The sequence below is a fragment of the Festucalex cinctus genome, chromosome 16, assembly GCF_051991245.1.
Source record: "Festucalex cinctus isolate MCC-2025b chromosome 16, RoL_Fcin_1.0, whole genome shotgun sequence".
Classification (NCBI taxonomy): Eukaryota; Metazoa; Chordata; class Actinopteri; order Syngnathiformes; family Syngnathidae; genus Festucalex; species Festucalex cinctus.
Genome location: NC_135426.1, coordinates 18,339,378 through 18,357,909, shown reverse-complemented (window position 1 = coordinate 18,357,909; position 18,532 = coordinate 18,339,378). Strand labels below are relative to the sequence as shown.

General features: G+C 39.9%; 3 protein-coding genes across 9 annotated transcripts; 2 read left to right on the top strand and 1 right to left on the bottom strand.

Annotated features, from left to right (window-relative positions):
* The first annotated feature begins 49 nt into the window (after positions 1-49).
* LOC144003032 (calcium-responsive transcription factor-like) lies at positions 50-1,958 on the top strand. Its single transcript, XM_077498773.1, has 3 exons — positions 50-148; positions 488-1,430; positions 1,492-1,958. The coding sequence occupies exons 2-3, from the start codon at positions 489-491 to the stop codon at positions 1,744-1,746; spliced, it is 1,197 nt and encodes a 398-aa protein (XP_077354899.1). The 5' UTR covers positions 50-148; position 488; the 3' UTR covers positions 1,747-1,958.
* A 32-nt stretch (positions 1,959-1,990) lies between these two features.
* On the bottom strand, positions 1,991-11,397 carry optn (optineurin). Of its 2 annotated transcripts, none has more exons than XM_077498769.1 (13): positions 11,246-11,397; positions 10,072-10,196; positions 9,791-9,999; positions 9,491-9,652; positions 9,197-9,375; positions 7,642-7,738; positions 7,405-7,514; positions 7,173-7,322; positions 7,010-7,094; positions 5,040-5,198; positions 3,604-3,746; positions 3,259-3,332; positions 1,991-2,475 (listed from the first exon to the last, which is right to left on the bottom strand). In XM_077498769.1, the coding sequence occupies exons 2-13, from the start codon at positions 10,193-10,195 to the stop codon at positions 2,363-2,365; spliced, it is 1,605 nt and encodes a 534-aa protein (XP_077354895.1). In that variant the 5' UTR covers position 10,196; positions 11,246-11,397; the 3' UTR covers positions 1,991-2,362. The 2 variants fall into 2 exon arrangements, with proteins under 2 accessions (XP_077354895.1, XP_077354894.1); XM_077498768.1 differs by lacking the exon at positions 11,246-11,397 and adding an exon at positions 10,629-10,846.
* Positions 11,398-11,532: 135 nt separating this feature from the next.
* Positions 11,533-17,459, top strand: ccdc3a (coiled-coil domain containing 3a). 6 transcript variants are annotated; one of them, XM_077498782.1, is made up of 4 exons: positions 11,533-11,584; positions 12,460-13,108; positions 13,301-13,478; positions 15,156-17,459. In XM_077498782.1, exons 2-4 carry the CDS (start codon positions 12,702-12,704, stop codon positions 15,459-15,461), a joined length of 891 nt encoding a protein of 296 aa, XP_077354908.1. In that variant the 5' UTR covers positions 11,533-11,584; positions 12,460-12,701; the 3' UTR covers positions 15,462-17,459. The 6 variants fall into 6 exon arrangements, with proteins under 6 accessions (XP_077354908.1, XP_077354907.1, XP_077354906.1 ...); XM_077498781.1 differs by having other exon boundaries at positions 11,541-11,764; XM_077498780.1 differs by having other exon boundaries at positions 11,541-11,889; positions 12,313-13,108.
* The last annotated feature ends 1,073 nt before the right edge of the window (positions 17,460-18,532 follow it).

Here is an 18,532-nt window from a genome sequence, read left to right as displayed (position 1 = left end):
CAAATTTTCTGACACCAAAGTAGGCGTACCCTATTACAGAGGTCCTAAAGAGTAGAAAAAGCTGCATGTTTTACGTTCACGTTTCCCAAAATAACATTTCATAAGAATTTCTGGAGGGAGTTGTTATTGTTTACGAGGAATCATATGGGTAAAAATTTACTTTAATGCAGTATTAAAAGAAACGTTTATAACCTTTTATTTTGTCTTGACCCGTTAGGGGTCGCCACAGTGTGTCAATCTTTTGATTTTGCAATCTGTACATCATGGCCGGCCGTACCACTATCTTATGAACTTACCCCTTCATCCAAGCAGAGACTCTTCTATCACATAACACCCCTGACACTTTCTTACACCCGTTACAACCTGCTTGGATCCGTTTCTTCGCCTCCTTACTACATCCACCATGAGATTAATGAGCATGTAAATAACTGGTTAAAGATGGTAAAAGATTGAGAATTAACGTGAAACTGTAATTTTGACTTCACAGGATGGAGGAAGGCGACGACGACCCGGTTCTTAGTGTTGTCAAGTGGCAGGATTTCCTTCAGGACTACAGCAAAGATAGGAACTACATCCACGGCTTTGTGACTACTGAGTCAAACGTAGACAATATCCTGGAACTGTACAGAAGAGCTACTAAAACGACATTCTGCACCCGCCGCTCCTCATCATTGCAGTTTGATCCACTCACATGTAAGAATAAGAAGTTCTGCACTCGCTCTTTCGTCTTCTGCAGGACCATCAGCCCATGCATCACCGACGATGGCGTTCCCTTCACATATGGTGGCACCAAGACGCTGGAGTGCCAGTATGGACCCAAAAGGGAGCATAGAAGAAAGAGCGACATTGCAACACATTCTGATGAGAATATGCCCCAAAAAAGACTTTGCACTGGAGTCACCAAAAAGAAAGGTTGCCAAGCCAAAATCTCTGTATGGCACATCTGCAGGTTGCCCGAGTACGCTGTGACGGTGAAGAAAAGTGTGACAATTTGGCAAACCAAAGCCAAACAGAGGCTGCTGCAGGACTTGGAGGCAGGGAAGGAAGTGACGATGGAGAGTCGGTTTTACATCAGTTTGCCTCTCCAACGAGCACACACCGAACACTCAGCGTGCGGCCAAACTGAAGCCCAGCCGCTCCATCCGCAGATCATCCAGTGGATCGAGCAGCTCGTCGACGAGGGCGTCACCGCCACGAGGGACGTGCAGGCGGTTCTCAGGTGCAACGTTCAAACCAAAATGTCTGACGTCGTGGCGCCGGATGAGCAGCACCGGGCGTATTATCCCACGCTTAAGGACATAGCCAATCATGTCTATAAAGCCAAAGTGAAACGGCAAGCTGTGAATGACAAAACTGATGACATCACCCCTACAACTCTCTCACTTGACACATCACATAGCTTCCCTGAAGATCCTCATCAATCGCCGCAAGTAAGTTAAATTAGCTGAATTGTGTGCGTGATTCTGCTTAATGCATGTTTTTGTCCTACAGTTGACAAGCTACGCAGATGAAATCGTCGGGAAAGCAAGAACGGAGCTACACGAGGAACTCAACGCCATGTGGATGTCATCCAATAATTGCGACGACGCTGTCCCGCTGGCTGAGCTCAAGGTGGCCATTAAGGCTCTCCACGACCAGTTTCTTGCTAATTTAGCAGAGAGGAGACACACGACAAATCAGGAAGACAGCAGTACAGACGCAAAGATGTCAAGAATGGACAACCAATTGCACGCGTACTTCACATAATCGGTCCTGCTACTACTGGATTTTTATTTTGAATGTTTTTGTTTTTTTTGGGGACCGACTCTTTGTTGAAGTAAATCTCAAGTCCAGGAAAACATTGACGGGAATGAAGAAAATCATTTGGTGATGATTGCCATTGTGTCAAAAATATAGGTTGTTTTTTTGACCTCTCTGGAATAACAAGTTAGGATGAGATTAAATCATTTTGAAATACACTGGCATACTTTCATTCATCATAATGAAACAATGTGACCTTATTATTTATTTAAATTTACAGAACAATGCGGTCAGGTTACATTCTGCAAGAGTAGTGTGCCGGATAAACAAGTTGTCAAGGTATGAGCTTCCTAAAATTAAATATCTGCTTGTAATATGTGCCAGATGACACATCTCTTGAGAAAAAATACCCGATTATACAAAAGCCCCAAGTGTCTCAACATTTCTCAGCTTGTCCTGACTCGCACAAACTGAGATGACGTCGAACAAAAAGTATATCAACTCTTCTGAATCTCGCGTATGAAACAAACGTGTAACCTCGTCACAGGAGTGTAGGTAGGAGGAAGACTCAGATTAAAGTGCAAATACGACTAATACTATTAAATCACGAGTTGACGAGGGTCTAGTTGATGCAGTCCATGATGTGGATCTGCAGGGAGTCGAGATCTGGTAGCATTTCTTGGCACTTTGGACAGATGTGTTCAGGAATACTGCCCTGATGCTGCCAGTCAGTGCCTGCAAGACAGAAATCTGCTTGAGTGGGTAGTTTCTCCCAGAATGTTGCTTTTAACTCTTTTACTGCCAAACGGCATCCAAACAGACAACTTCTAGAGTGCCAGCCGATTTCGAGCATTTTCACTCATCTTTCAAAAGACAAACAGAATATTAGGCACTATGACTACGTAAACATGGTGGATTCCATATGAAGGACTGGATTCCATTCTCTCATTAGGGAAAAAAAAAAAAAAAAAAAAAAAGTATGATTCTACCTTATTCCGTTCTTAAGTAATCACCATTTGAAATTAGGTAATTTGAGTGACACTAAGCTATAATGGATAAAATGAGACAAAAAGCTTTTTGTGAAATGATACATTTTCTGCACAACAGTGACTGTGACACAAATATTTTTTGTTTAGTGACGCTCTGCGAATGAGATTTTTATGTGACATACTCTTTGATCATTCGCGACATCTTCGAAAATGTATTTCCTAAGATCCGCCATGTTTTCATGTAATTTTATTCACAGGAGACCATTGAAAAAAAGATACAATGCTGCCATCTGCTGGCCATAGTTAGCGGGTATTTTCTTTTTTTCTCCCCTTTTTTTTCCAACTCATTCATGAAACCAGAGCTGCACAAGACGTTGCGGTGCCCATTGGGAAAAAAATAAAAACAAAAACACAGTTGACGTCAATTAACGTTACTGGCAGAACTCGTTGGGATTTCCGTTAACGTTAATTCCCGTTCTTGGCAGGAAAAAGAGTTAAGCATCACCGTGACCAATAAATAAAAACCTACCTCTGGAAACAAAAGCTGCACCTTGTGTGTTTGGATTTGCCACATGTCTTCTTTGCATGTCACTCAATTTCTGCCTGTGGACGCACACAGCAAATTCCACAGAGGTGAGGAAACGTTACCTTTAGTGGGCGGCAGCAATGAATAGAGATACATATTACTCAACAAGGAATTATTATTTTCAGCAAAAGGGACACTAGTGATAAGCCATGACAGTTTTGCTCCTTGCATATTCTGTGACAACACTTGAATGTCATTTAATTTCCTGTTTGGAAACATTTTCTATTGACTGCTAGCTACAGTTCTTGTGCTCTTTTTTTTTTGGGGAGGGGGGGTCATTGGGCATACCGGCTCATTGAGTTCATCTGCTCCTGCAGATGGTTGTTCTGCTTCTTCACGTACTCCAGTTGAACAGCCAGACGCTCCCTCTCCTCGTGCAGTTTCTCCCTCGCCGCCCGCTCCGCGTAGAAATCAGAGCAGTAGACTTGAGCCTGCGGAGAGGGAACAAACACCAGGTTTCAAACACATAAAATCCACCTTAATACTGAGTATCATACTTTAAAGTGGGGCTGGGCAAACTTTTGTCTCTTGAGCAAGGTTATTTTAGTTAACTAACCCTAACGGAAAAACTAAAATAAAAAAAAAAACATTAACGAAATAAAATAAAAATGCTTTAAAAAAACGAAAACTAACAAACTACATTCTATGTTTACAAAACTAACTAAAACTAAGTATAATTATAGCAAAAATGTCCTTCGTTTTAGTCTTTGGTAATTTAACGCATGAACATTTGGGGATGATTTTAAATAGTTTTATTTTGATATTAACCGGAATAAGAACGTTTGAAAGTGTGCCACACAGAAGTGACATCATCGAGCAGCAATCAATAGAAGAGCACCTTCAGATGACGCCGCTCCCATGGTGTTTTTTAAATATTGCGCACAAGTAATACACATTTAAGATAAAAAATACTAAAACAGAACTACGTAATACTGAAACAAACTAAAATGGACATTTATTAAATAACAAACTAATAAAAACTAACAGAGCCACATTGAAAACTAATTAAAACTAACTAAATTTATAAAAGAAAACTCAAGATGAAATCGAAACTAACTAAAATGAAAATTCCAAAACTATAATAACCCCGCTCTTGAGCCACATTTGATTTTTAAGCAGGATTAGTCTGGTCGATCAAAGATAAGGTCAAAAGAAAAATGTGGTGGAATAAAATAATAATTCTCATGTTTGTTTTTTTTTTAAAACCCCCCATGAATTAATTATAATTCTCTAAGCAATTATTTTAGTATTTTTTTTAGTTTATGACCAACAGCATTTTTTTATTTTACCTACTCAATAATGCCAATTTTATCATAAAATTAAAATACTCATAAACAATAATAATATAATAATACTAAATATAATATTAAAATAATCAAAAATATGATTATTTCACAAACATTTTTGCATTTTTGTTTAACAGTTAATTTTAATAATAAAATTATCATTTATAATTTTTTAAATAATTGAAATGAAAATATCAATTTTATTAAAATTAATGTCACATTTTTTTAATTATTATATTACTGCTATTTAACTTAATTGAAATAAATTAGCAAATTAGTTAATACAATACAAAATTCTTTTACTAGTATTTTGTGTTTTATGGAAAAAAGTTAATTCTATTTAAAAAAAAAACAAAAAAAACATGCCAATTTTTTCTTATTTCTGATAATTTTATAATTTATGCAACATGTTTCAATTAAGAATTCGCGCCGGCCGACCTGTGCCTCGAAAACAGAGATGGTCTCCAGCTCCTTCTCCTTCTGGAAAATCTCCTGCTTCAAGCTGTCGATGTTCTCCTGCTTGGCGGCCAGGGCCTTCTCGGCGGCACTCAGCTGGCCTTGAAGATCGTCCACCACCTCTCTCTCCACCAGCACCGCCTGCAGCACCAAAGTTGACTGACTGATTAATATCCCCTGCAAAGATTGATTGATCTGTACCTGTTTAGTACCAAAAAAAAGGAATCTTGTAAATTTGTATGCAGACTACTTTACACTTTTCTATGTCTTAGCCACATTTTTTTTTTCCTCTTTAATGGCTGTTGAACCTTTTAAATCGAGTTTTGGACGCTTTAGTGAAAGATTAAAGCAATTTATGTTGGGGGGGTCTTACATAATTTGATGGCTACAGCTGGTTGCAACATGCTAATCGACGAGAATGTAATAAAATAGCAGTTCCTGTAGCGATTTAATTATCTTAGACTACAATTGTGGGAAGGTGTTGTGTTGAACTCATACAGGTTTTATAACATTAACTTGTAGCCAAAACGTTAACTTGTAGTTTTTATCTGATACAAATTGACAAATCTTACGACTCCCCCCAAAAAATATAACATAAATAAAATTAAAAAAACTGCTTGCCCCGGAATTGTAATGAGGACAAGAGGTAGAGGAAATGGATAAAAATGGAAATTATGCCGTGTATGCAAGACCACAATCGATCAATTTAAACCTCCATCTGGATTTGACATTTAAATGCAAAAGAGACGCCTCTATGTCTGGGAATGCTTTTACTTAGAGGGGAAATCAACCCAAAAATTAATTTTTTGACCATAATATGGCCGAAGCAGCCCCAGTAGTCTAAATACGGCATTCTGGATAATATTGCGTTAGTGGAATATGAGTTAAGCAGCAAACTCAAACAGTAGCTATCAATATAAGGCAGCGGCCATTTTGCCATTTGCTGTTGAGTGAAAATGGCATCACAGTTGCTCAGGTCTCAGGTAACAACCAGAGTTGAAAAATCCTGGTCGAGAAAGTAAAAACCCTGCCACAGTTTGGCTTTAGCTACAGGTGGCAGGTAAACGAGGTCATTACGAGAAGCACCTGTGGCTAAAGCCAAACTCTGGCAGGGTTTTTACTATATTGACTTGGTTTTCCCCATCTCTGGTAACAACCAATCACAGCTCAGCTTCAGAAAAGAGATGATCTGTGATTGGTCGTTGCCTGAGCAACTGTGATGTCATCTTCAGTCAACAGCAAGTGGCAAAATGGCTGCCCCCTGAGATGGATAAAAACGGCTGGTTTTTGCTTCATAATTCATATTCCACAAATGTAATATTAATCAGAATGTCATGTTTAGACTAGTGAGGTCACGTGTAACATATTGTCAATAAATGTCAATGTCAATAAATGTGCTAAAATGTACAGGAAGTGAGATATGAATTTTTGAATGTCCAATTTTGGCCCATTTTTGCACATTCACTGTGATTCACATCTGATTGCCTTCAAACTTGGCATGTACCATTTCAAGACGTGGGACAACAACTGGGCAAAAAAATCCTGACTTTTTGAAATACTATATGACAGGGGCGGGGCATCAAATATTGCCTTTCAAATTTCATTTGTCCAGAAAGAGAAAATGCTTAACTCCCATGTCCAAGCTCCAAAAAATCCCGAACTTCTCATACAACTTAAGAGTCTGAAAAAAAATCTATGATAAAATTCCGTTATACATATAGCGCCACCTAGTGGTGACAATAAATGTCATACTTTACGTTTTTAGCTACTGCGCCAAGCTCGTTGAAGGGATCCAAGCCTTAAGACGTTGATTATGCCTCACACCAAATATTGTAACTTTTAGCCAAAGGGCGTGGCCGTTATGGTGCCGCAAAGTCTGATGATTTTTCGTGACAATAAAAGCTGCTTTAACTTGACCCAGATGATCCTATCTTTTTTTTTTTACACATTACCTCTCTCCTGTTCCTCTCTTCTTGGAGCTCATTGTAGTCGTCAAACAATTTGGTGTAGGCGTCCTTCAGTTGGGCTAGGTTGCTCCTGAGATGAGCACAGCATTTATCATGTCCGATTGTAACAACATGTAAACTCTGTGTGCGAATACGTGCGTTCACACACCTCTTCTCCCAAGCCTCCTTCTGCACGATTAAACTCTCTGCTTGCATGCTGTCGAGTTGCAGCTTCAGCTGTTCGTTCTCCGATTTGACCGCCTGCGTGTCAACCAGCTGGGCCTTCAGAGTGGCCACGTCGTTCTCCACCTCGCGACACCTAGGAGAGCCGAGTTGCAGCGGCGCTGTAGTGCCAACCTAACTCAAACGTGAGCTCTCTTTGAAAACATTTGCCAACAAACCGGTCCTGCAGGTTCTTCTTCATGCCTTCCGCTTCATCCAGCTTGCTCTGGGCCTGCTGCAGGTCTTTGAACACCGTCATCATCTGCGATTTGATGAACTCGGATGCCATCTGGAATGCAAAAACAAACATTCCGGACAGTCTAAATAAGTGATTCGCAATCATTGTATTGTGGGAATTCATCAGGTATGTTGCGGGAATTTACTCTCACACACATACAAAAAAACACAGTCAATACCTGGTCCTCCTCCGTATTGTCTCTGGTCTCTTCTGTCAGGCTGGTCTGTGTTGTTACGGCAACGTGAAGACTCCTTCTTTCCTCCATTGCTCTTATCCTGTTAAAAGCAGGGTTGCAAAAAGCATTGAGGTAAGGACACTGCACGTTTATTGGCTCGCATATTCTAATAATAAATGAAACCCGGTCTGCATCAGGAGGTCAACATAAACATTGAATATTACAAGACATAATAAACGCCCATATACTGCCAATAGCATTTGCAAATTCACCTATTTGAGAATTCTTTTGATAACTTATCCTGTTAATTGTTACGGAGCCTCTCTGGTGTCAGGGTCTGAATTTTTTATTTATTTTTTGCTAATGTATACCCACAGTTTAGCAATCTGTTCCCACTGTTGAGTTAACTCTACCCACAGTTGAGTAATCTGTACCCACAGTTTAACAATCTAACAGATTAGCCAAAAAAAATCAAAAAAAAAAATCAGACCCTGACACCAGAGGGGCTCCGTAAATTGCTGAAAAACTCACTTCTGTTTTTTTTTTTTGTCACCATGCCAAAGCAATAAATATGAGTTTGGCAACATTTCATTTCATGGTATCTACGGTCAATTTGATTATAAACATTTTTAGCTCAATTATTCAAGGATTTGCAGTACGGCTATTTGAATCTCACTTTAAAAAAATATATATACATACAATTATTTTCTATGAAATTATTTTTCCATTCAATTCAATTTATTTCACTCTTTAATCAACACAGCGAGCGGTCAAGACGCTTTTAGTGTAACAATACTACAAAATAATTTAGAAAAATAATTCAACTGCATGTCCATATATTTTTGCAGTAAATGTGCTTTCATACATTTTTTAAAAATACAAATAGACTTTTGTTTTACAATACAAATTGTTCCACCGACTGACACCTTGAGTTGAAATACATCGTTCTTTTTTTGTTTTTTTTGTTCCGTATTTAGGTTTGGAAAAAATGTCTATTCCTCTTAATTTATACTCACGTTCCCTTTTTATAAATCTTGTTTGTATATTAACTGGTAAAATTTCAAAGTGGGCTTTATACATTATTTTAAGGCAGTTAAACTCCATCAATTCATTCAATGTTAAAGTTTTTAGTTGTATAAATAATGAATTAGTGTTGTCTCTGCATCCACAACCAAAACTGTTGGCAGCACACCCCCACACTTCAATTCAATTGGTCAGGTATGGAACAATCAATGAATTATATAACAATAACAAAGTATCCTTGTTCGATGATTCTTTAACCTTGTGTAAAACAGCTACAGTTTGGGATACCTTAGATTTAACATGTTGGAAGCTAAATGAAAATTTGAAATAATTTAAAATTTAAAAAATGTTTTATTGATGTCATAAATTGTAAAAACGTTTTTTTTTAAATGTAACAATGTTAAAAAAAAGCATTTTAATTAACAAAAAAACGATATTACACGAACAAACTTTTTGCAATTTAGACTTTTTTTCTAAATGTTTTTTTCTTCACAAAATATGATAAACTACTTGAAATTAACGCCGTGCGCTTTACATGTCAATGGTAGCCTGCAGCTCAGCCTGCAGCCGCTCGGCTCGCTGGGTCTCGTTCCTGAGGGACTGCAGCAGGTGGCTGACCGTCACCTCCTCGTTGTCCAGACGCGACGCCGTCACGCTCGCGTCGGGATGTTTGCCGCTCTCTGTGGCGCCTTTCATGCTGACGCCGCCTTCGTCCTGAAAAGACACGGTTGTTTACTTTCAAAGATGAAAATTAGCAATAATGTGGATGATAGTTTGAATATTAAACCCCGCTAAGGTGCTTTCAGGTTGTTTTTTTTTTCCTCCTCACCGACGTAGTGATGATCTCGATGAAGGAGTTCTCACAGGAGTTCTGGTTGGCCTTCAGCTGCAGCTCCGAATTCAGAGCCACCAGGTCGTTCTTCTCCGCCTGCAGTCGGCTTAGCTGAGCACGCAGGGCGTCCATTTCGGCGCTGTCACTAGGAGTCGCTACCTGGGGATGACATGTTGAATGCTCCTTGTTAAGCTGCAGTTTATCACAATATTTTTTAATTATTTAACTACTAAGTGTTAATACCTTCGCATGTGGGAAAGGAGAGCCGGCACGCAACTGGATAACAAGCGCACTCACCTGTGAGACATCCAAAGCAGCGTCTGACTTTGATGCCTGCGCCAGTTTCTGACTCATTTCCTGGTTTTCAACAGCCAGTTCCTCCATTTGAACTCGGGCCTCCCCAAGCTTGCTCTCCAGGAAGAACCGCTCCTCCCGCTGCTTCTCGCGCCACAAGGACAGCTCCTCAAAGCGCTCTTTCATCGTCAGGTTGGTCTGACGCAGAGCCTCTGCAAGAGTAGGTGAAGTTGACGGTTTGACAATAAGAAGTTCACAATAGCGAGCCCGCAACTTTCTCTCACCTTTCAGGTTGCGATTTTCCTGGATAAGAATATTCATCTGGAATAAAGCCTCCTCGGGCGTTACCGTTAAAGTGGGGGAGCGAGCGATGTCCCCATTCATTATGGGAGCACCTGATGCCATCATGCTGAGGAGAAATAAGAAACATTTGTCTTTATAATATATAAACAGCGTTGTGGTTAGGGTTGCAAAGGGATGGACAGCCAGTTAATTTCAAAGGAAATTGTGTTTTAAAGTTGCAAGCTTTGAAAATTCCTGTAATTTTGCGAGCCTTTGCATTTTTATAATATTTTGTGGTTTTGTATCTCCCACTGTGGTAGTTGAGTTTTTAACAGATCACAGTGCATTGTAATTACTAGGGGTGCACAGATGAATCAGCCAACCAATTTACCGGCCCCGATTTCCTTAATTTTGGGATATCGGCTTGATCCCTTAAATATAAATTAACTTTTCTACCGATCTCAGACATCCATTGTCCTCTTCTGCTAAGATGACGAATAGACATTTTATTTTTAATTACTTAATGTGCCGTTAAAACAACCAGTCTGTATTATTTCACATATATTGTTCAATGTTGTCCAATAAATTAGGATGCTGCTTTTTTATGAAAAAATAAAAAAATCGTGATCGGCAGGCCAGACTTTTTAAAAAATCAAGGATCGGTGATCGGCCATAAAACTGTGACTTTAGGCTTATAAGTGAATTAGGATTTCAGTTAGCATACTGCAACAACAAGGAAACAACCAGGCACTTGGAAGTGACTATATTTCGTCAGCAGGCCACATGTCCGGTCCACGTAACAAATCTGAGCAACAACTGCCTTGAAAGTTTTTTAAGAGCAAATAAGGCACAGGCACACAAAGTGGCAGTTTTAGGTTGTACTAAATTATTTCCGCGTTTACTCAGACGTTTTGATATGTGTGTTTCGATATAAAATGCAGCTTATGTTAGTTTCATCAAGAAATCTAACTGTACTACTTGTGTTGTTTTCATTGTGGTGAGAAGAGTGAATTTCCATTGTTTTGAACGAACCATGTACTACTACATTATCCATCTACTTTCTGTTTCGCTCCATAATAAACGACAAGGCAACTTCGCTTTTGTATTTACAAGTCACTTCAACATATTTCGACCGAACTGCGTCACAACCAAATGTGAAATGATCTTGAAACTGACCTCCAGTGGGATCCAGAACGCAAATTCGGATGTTTCGAACACAAGTTAATCAACACTTGCGCCTGAGGATCGAGAAGAGTTGGATTGTTATGAACCTTGCAATGTCTGCTCCCTGGTTCTGGGTTAACTGCCAAGTTCAGTGCTGAAAGCAAGCAACTTCTGGTTTAAAACTTCAAAATAAGATAAAACCAGAGCAACGAACCGAGTCTTTGGGGTAGTGAGAAAACCAAAACACTTTATTTTGAAGGGGGCTTTGATTGGATTTCCTATTAAAAGCTACGTGTATTTGCGGAACTACATTTCCTTAACAAAGAGGCTGCCAACAGCGTCAACAATACAGTGGGTCCTCGATTTACGACAACCCATAACGCCGCCCTATGAATTATTCGCGCAAATATTCAATATGTTGACCCAAAGATGGATTCTATGCGTGAGCGTCGGTTAGTGATAGACGACGTATAAATCCGTGGACAGTAGCTGTCATTAAAACGGAACACCGTCGTAAACTGAGGGCTCATTGTATGTATACTAGCTGTGGAATTGTCAAGTGATTCAGTTTGTGATAATAATCCATGTTGATATTCAGTTTAAAATCCACTAGAGGGCAGTGTTGTATACTCAATCTACGGCTCTGCTCTCACAAGGTCCGTCCTTAACTGCAACTGCAACACATTTCATAAAGTCAAATACAAGGTTAATTAATATAGAAGGTCTTGGAATTAGTATAGTAATAATATACAATGGTAGGCCAAAAGTAAGTACCGTATACATTTATTTAATTAAAGCAGGAATAAAGGGATGAAAGGAGGGGCTCAGAACCCATCCACTTTGAAACCCTAACAATTTGCCTTTGACGCCATTTTGACGACCAATACTCAAAAGAGCCTATCTTGAAAATGTTTATATAAAATGTTGCAAATGAGAATTACTTTGGCGTTATGTTCTCTAAACGTTGTAATGTAACATTTTGAGTCGGCCTAATAAAATGATTTATTTATTTATTTTTAAAATGCATTTCTACTTTTTGGCTTATTCTGTATAGTTAAAAAAAAACATATTCACTTCAGATAATGGAATGGATGGATATATAATCAATCAATCTGGAACCTTGCATCGAAAAGTTGAGTGAGTTGATTAAATGTGGAATTCCATAGTTGTCACTGAACGCGCCAATCAGCGCACAGTACTGTATATCACTTAACCTACTTTTCCAGGAGTCCTTGAATGTAGCACCGGTGCTCCCTGCAGAGCTTTTGAAGAAGGCGTGTGAGAAGGACACTTTGGAATAGTGCTGCCAAACCTTTGCACTAAAAAGCAGGTTCATTGCACTTTCAATGCAACTTTTCCAATTTATGGTGCTGAGCAATTTAAGATTGCGACATTTGGTGCTTGTTATCGTCAAATTGTGACTAATTGCAATTGCATTTGGACGTTGCGCATCTGTCCAGGCTCCGTGATGACTTTCACGGTTATACTCCTTGCACTGCTTGGCGTTTTTACGCACCGGGACAATTGGACGCATGGCTGTCAGCTGCCGTCCGAGTGGCGGCCACTGAGCGACGGATGCCGCGCGGAACTGGCCGAGATCATCGTGTACGCGCGAGTTCTGGCCATCCACCGGGAGCCCCTGGGAGGCGGGGTGGACAGCTTGTACAACTCGCTACCCGTCGGATTCGGTTACGGGTACGAGGGTGCCGAGGAAGGGCTGCTGTACTCGGCGGAGGTGGAGCTGCTGTGCGATCAAGCCTGGGGGAGCATGCTGGAGGTCCCGGCGGGGTCCCGGCTTAATTTCACCGGACTGGGCTACCTATCCTGTCAGTCTCATACGGTGATGGAGAACTATTCCTATTTCTTCTTCCTCAGGTATTCTCCATCGTCACATAGTGTTTGCATTAAGTTTTGTGTGGGTTTAAGTGCAGGAAAAAAATCTTCAAAGCAGCCCCTCATAGTTTTAAGGAATTGTTTTCTATGAAATCAAAATATTTGTGACGTGATTAATAAGAATAAAAGTTCCCAAAGTCAATGTATCCCATTCTTTCACCCTATCTCCACCAGGATGGATGAGAACTACAACATCCTGCCCCACGGGGTCAACTTCCAGGATGCCATCTTCCCTGACACGGCAGAGAACCGGCGCACCTTCTCCAGCCTCTTCCAGTTCTCCAACTGCACTCAGGGGAGCCAGCCGTTCCACTCCTTCAGCCCCGGGTGGGACACTGTGGAAGACAGCAGGGTAGGGCGTTAAATGTCCGTACGAGCCGGGTTGTTTCAGTAATATGGGGAGAAACGAGGGATGTAAGGATATCCAAATATCGCGATACGATATTATCACGATATGAAGCTCACGATACGATAATTATCACGATATTGTGGGGAGGTTGGCGATATTTAAAAAAAAAGGTCACACTATTGTAAAAAAAAAAAAAAAAAAGAGCTCATACTAAAAAAAAAGCACAATATTGTGCTTTTGTACATAACAGCATAATAGCACTTAGTCCAGTTTCTCTAAAAAATTGATATAAGTACACCCCTTGCATAACACTGAATCATTATCATATCGTAAAGAAAAATATATGAAATTACAACAAACAATAATGTTAATAACATTGTTCTTTAGTCTCTCCGCATTTATTTTCATCCCTGTTAAATATTTTTCCATGGTGTCTCTTAAGCGTTGTTCACTGCACTTATACCTTCTACTATGACAATGAGTGCCACTGCCACCTACTGTAGTGGATGTGCAAGTACAGTTTATTCTATTATGAAAGAAAAAGAAAAATACACCTTTTCATACTTTAAAAGCTAGACAAGATGCTTCACATAAATAAAAAAAAGAAAAAAAAAGAAGCTTATTTGTGGTGAATTTCTGAAGGCACTTTTTAGAGAACTAGAATTTCCATCCCCTTTTGCTCTACAGTTTCCAAAATGCAGAAGGCTTTCTCATCCCCCTGTTGACTCTTGAAGCTTTCAAGACATAATTGCGCACCTAAAATCGGGTGCGGGGGTGTCGTTCCACCCCCGTGGGAAACCAGACACCCCCTGAAGGACACACAAGAGACTTCCTCCACTTTCAAAACCCTTCATTAAGCTTTTGTTCGATGACACCATGTAATCTTCCTCCTGAAAGATAAGCCACTATTTTTCCCCAATCCCTTTAAGGCACATCATTTCATCTGCAGTAGAAAGCAATAATGGAAAACTCAGAGCTAGTTTGCAACAATAGTCTTTAATCAGCACATTAACATTTAACATGCACTGATTACGAACTTTGCGGGGAGTGCTAAAGCGAGAAAAATGTTTTATGTCTCTCATAAATATTTTAGGTGGACTTTCAGAAGCTTGAAAGGTAGTCGATCCCCAAAAAGTAATGTGGGATTTTTGTGTTTAATTAACTTTACACTGCAGGCGATTTGGCCAGCGTGAATAAGTAGGTGCATTTCCAGCTACTTTATTAAAAATCCTTACCTCAGTGCATACTGGAGATCCTATCAACGTTGATTTCAAGACAAGTCTTTTAAAATGTTCCGTCTTTTTTTTTTTAGAGAAGACGTGTCACTGCTTCTTTTGTATACGGCACTTGAAATTGAACGTTGTACTTTTGCAGTGCATGTGTTGCCTTAAACGGTGTTTGTACAGATGATGCTTGAACAGCTGGCAGGTAATGCACGGATGTTTTGACAGATGCTCCATGCACGTGTGTGCATGTTTTTGGTATCCCTATGAGAAAGATTGTGTAAGAAAATTGTCTAGCTTTTTTTTCTTTTTTTTTTGAGGGAGCATTGCCACCTTTTTGGCAACTCGGTATAGGGGAGCTGTTCTTTGTGCCCCCACCCCTCCTTTTTTTTAAATGCTTTTTAGTTTTCAAATTAATACAGAGCAGTAATGACATGCTCACCTCCCCCCCCTCCAGCTGCTGTGCTCGTCCGTGCAGGCGGCGCTGTTCGACGAGGAGGAGCGAGGCCGCCAGCTGCATGAGCGCCTGGCCGCCGCCGAGCGCAGGAACAAGCAGCTGAAGGGGCGCGTCCGCAAGGTGAAGCGCTCCCTGAGGAACGCCCGCAAGGCCGCCCGCAAGGCCGAGCAGGAGGCGCAGGACCTGCTGGTGAGGCTCAAGGCGGCCGAGCGCCAAGCCGGCCATCACCTCAACACCATCACGCAGGAAGAACCTCCGCCGGGGCGATACGACAGCTCGGCCCTACAACAGAGAATGCGACTCTGATGGAGCAAGTAAATTTGATGGTCAAAGTGGATCGTGAGAGACTGCTGGGCGGTCTTGAAGGACAAAAAAGTAAAACTCATAGAGCTTCTATATGGTCTTGAAAATGTCAAAATGCCCTAAAATGGCTGGCAATTACTAATTTTATGACCAAAATATTCTAAGATGAAACAACGTGGTGGGGCGGCACGGTGAATGACTGGTTAGCACGTCCGCCTCCCAGTACTGAAGACTCGTGTTCAATTCCAGGCTCCGGCCTTCCTGGGTGGAGTTTGCATGTTCTCCCTGTGCCTGCGTGGGTCTTCTCTGGGTACTCCGGTCTCCTCACACATTCCAAAGACATGCATGGCAGGTTAATTGGGCGCTCCGAATTGTTCCGAGGTGTGCTTGTGTGCGTGGATGGTTGTTCGTCTCTGTGTGCCCTGTGATTGGCTGGCAACCAGTCCAGGGTGTACCCCGCCTACTGCCCATAGCCAGCTGAGATCGACTTGCATATATTGATTGTTAAAATCCATTCACAAATGCATAATAATTTCACCAATATTTGTCTATTATTTAATGGAATAAAATGTCAAATTCAACTTTAAAACCATAAACAAAAATTGGAAAAATAAATGTATTTACTAAGAATTAAACACAAAAAATGTAATTGTATCATAATTTCTTTGTGAATTATTTTTTTTTAAGTGAAAATAAGTACAATTTCATTAATTTTATTAGTTTGTCAACAGTTATTGGCCATATTTTGAAATATAATTTTTTTTTTGTCATATACTGTTATATTACATACAATGTTTTTACATTTACAGTTAAAAACTGTACTTTAATTATGGGACAAAACATTTTATGAGAAAGACATTTTCTGTTATTGTCACAATATTTTCCTGTTCCCCAGCTGCCAGGAAAAAATACTTTTTATTTATTTTTATTTTATTTTATTTTTTTAAAAACAGTGTGGGCAGATTAGAATCTGATTGGACCAAAAAAAAAAAAAAAAAAAGTTTCCCTGGAAGCAGTGCAGCCAAGAGAAACGCTAGGAAATGATGGGACTAGATTAATACAATTGCAAGGAACAAAAATATAAGTTGCTGTAGGAAGACTCGATTACTATAACACAAAGTTGGTCTGAACCCAACTTTGATGGGACAAAATCACAAAAACAGACTCCCTGAAAAATAATCAAAGTAGTTGTACTCGCCTTTGTCCGATGGGGTTGCAGTGCCGAGGCCGTCCTTGTGCATCTCGAGTTCAACCACTAACGAGTGAGTGGCTCAGCTTGGAATGCAGTTGACTTGAAGTTCTATGTAAACAAGTGCAGCACAGCCACTTTTAATTTTACGGCACAATTTGACAGTCTGGGTGGGAAACGAGGTTTGTGTCACTGTCTGCGTTTCGCCACATCGCCTCATAAACAGCCTGGTGATTGTCTAAAGACAGAAGGAGCAAAAATCAAGCTACTAGTTGCAACATGCACTTCTGCAAATATTGTATATAACGTCATATTATGGGAAGTTTACAATCAACGGATTTTGCTGGCATTTAAAGGTAATCAAAATGCTCATGCATGATTCCAATCAACTCTGCTCATAGAATTTTTGATCTCCTTTATAACTAATGTCACTTATTACAGTACGGAGAATAAAATCTTATGTCAGTTTGTCCAGCAATCTCATTGGCTGCAACATATGACGTTTTCTTTCATATTTTGATGAGTGAAAAATAAGGAATGTGAATCGCCATATTAGACTTTTTTTTTTTTTTAATGGGCAAAACCGTTTTACAAATTAAGTACTATGTTTTCTTTTTCTTTGCTGGTCCGCAAAAACAATCCGATTCACACCGTGACTTTTGTGACCCGTTGCACAACTAGCATGCATGTTCAGCATAATTTTTATATATTTTTTTTTATATGCCCACGTATGCAATTTGTGACCACTGTTGTGTTTGACGTAAAGGCAACTAAGAAAAATTTGGCTATATAATAAATGTTGTGAAACATGAGTAGCTAGCTGCTGTTTTGCTTTCTAACAGTAGCTCGCGGTGGGAAAAAGGCTAGAGACCCCTGCTCTATAATGATTCTACTAATACAGTGGTTGCCAAAAACCAAGTACCACCTAAAAATGCTTAGTTCCAGCGCTAATTAGATTGCATAGGTCTGCCCTACATTATTAGGCGGCCCGCACGCGTGAAGGGAATTGTAGGTCAGGGGACACGTTCTAATGTGCGGAGTATCTGGGGAGAGGACTGGTGTGCATGTCTGCTTCATCAAGTGAATGGAATGTGTTTGTGAGGGGGCAAGAACAGCAGGACATCACTGAAATATTCCTTCTAATTCAGCTTGGATGGAGAGCGAGTGGTTCGAGTGTTATTACTTAAAACTGGGGTGGAACTAACCATGCGTTATGCAGTAAACTGAAAAATTTACTGAAAACCCTGCTCCATCCGAGGACATTTGTGAAGCAGGGAAAATACATCACCTCCGCATCGCAAACACCCTGGAGGGAAAGGGGATCTTCTTCCTTTTTTTTCCCGATCTTAACTGCAGGCAAACAAAATCTGCAAGATTCACATGCATTTGTAAATCATTCAGACATATCAAGCCATCAGAAGCACCGTAACAATTGAGGATTAGGTTGAGAAGATAGAGAAAACATATGGCGGGATGTCAAAATATTCCCACAGGTAAGTTTGCAGTCAAATTCACTTTTAAAATGTCAGCTATTAAATAGGCAGCAAATATGGTGCAAATTTCACACACACAAATTTTTTTTTATCTTTTAGAGCTACCATTCAGTCACTCAATTGACACTATTATTTAAAACCACGTCAACCACAACTATCAGTTTACAATGAATGAATCATAAACGGAAATGAAATAGCAAGAACTCCTACTGAACTTTTCAAAAACAGTTCTTGAAGTGTAACATCTAAATATCTTAACAGCAATGAATTACCGTAGTCGAGAATTTATAGTAAGCAGTGCACCATCTGCAAACAGTGTGTTCGCATGCTTCTAATCCACAATTCCAACTTGAGCCAATAAAGGTAACAATTGCCTTGAGAGTTTGCAGCAT

What these genes read in the sequence shown, in the direction of transcription:
- optn (XM_077498769.1), bottom strand. Translation starts at nt 10,195, where the DNA reads ATGATGGCATCAGGTGCTCCCATAATGAATGGGGACATCGCTCGCTCC. An exon ending in GGAAAATCGCAACCTGAAAG is followed by an intron (nt 10,000 to 10,071) that starts GTGAGAGAAAGT and finishes CTACTCTTGCAG; the next exon opens with AGGCTCTGCGTCAGACCAAC. An exon ending in CTGCTTTGGATGTCTCACAG is followed by an intron (nt 9,653 to 9,790) that starts GTGAGTGCGCTT and finishes TGTCATCCCCAG; the next exon opens with GTAGCGACTCCTAGTGACAG.
- ccdc3a (XM_077498782.1), top strand. Translation starts at nt 12,702, where the DNA reads ATGACTTTCACGGTTATACTCCTTGCACTGCTTGGCGTTTTTACGCAC. An exon ending in TCCTATTTCTTCTTCCTCAG is followed by an intron (nt 13,109 to 13,300) that starts GTATTCTCCATC and finishes TATCTCCACCAG; the next exon opens with GATGGATGAGAACTACAACA. An exon ending in ACACTGTGGAAGACAGCAGG is followed by an intron (nt 13,479 to 15,155) that starts GTAGGGCGTTAA and finishes CCCCCCCTCCAG; the next exon opens with CTGCTGTGCTCGTCCGTGCA.
- LOC144003032 (XM_077498773.1), top strand. Translation starts at nt 489, where the DNA reads ATGGAGGAAGGCGACGACGACCCGGTTCTTAGTGTTGTCAAGTGGCAG. An exon ending in ATCCTCATCAATCGCCGCAA is followed by an intron (nt 1,431 to 1,491) that starts GTAAGTTAAATT and finishes TTTGTCCTACAG; the next exon opens with TTGACAAGCTACGCAGATGA.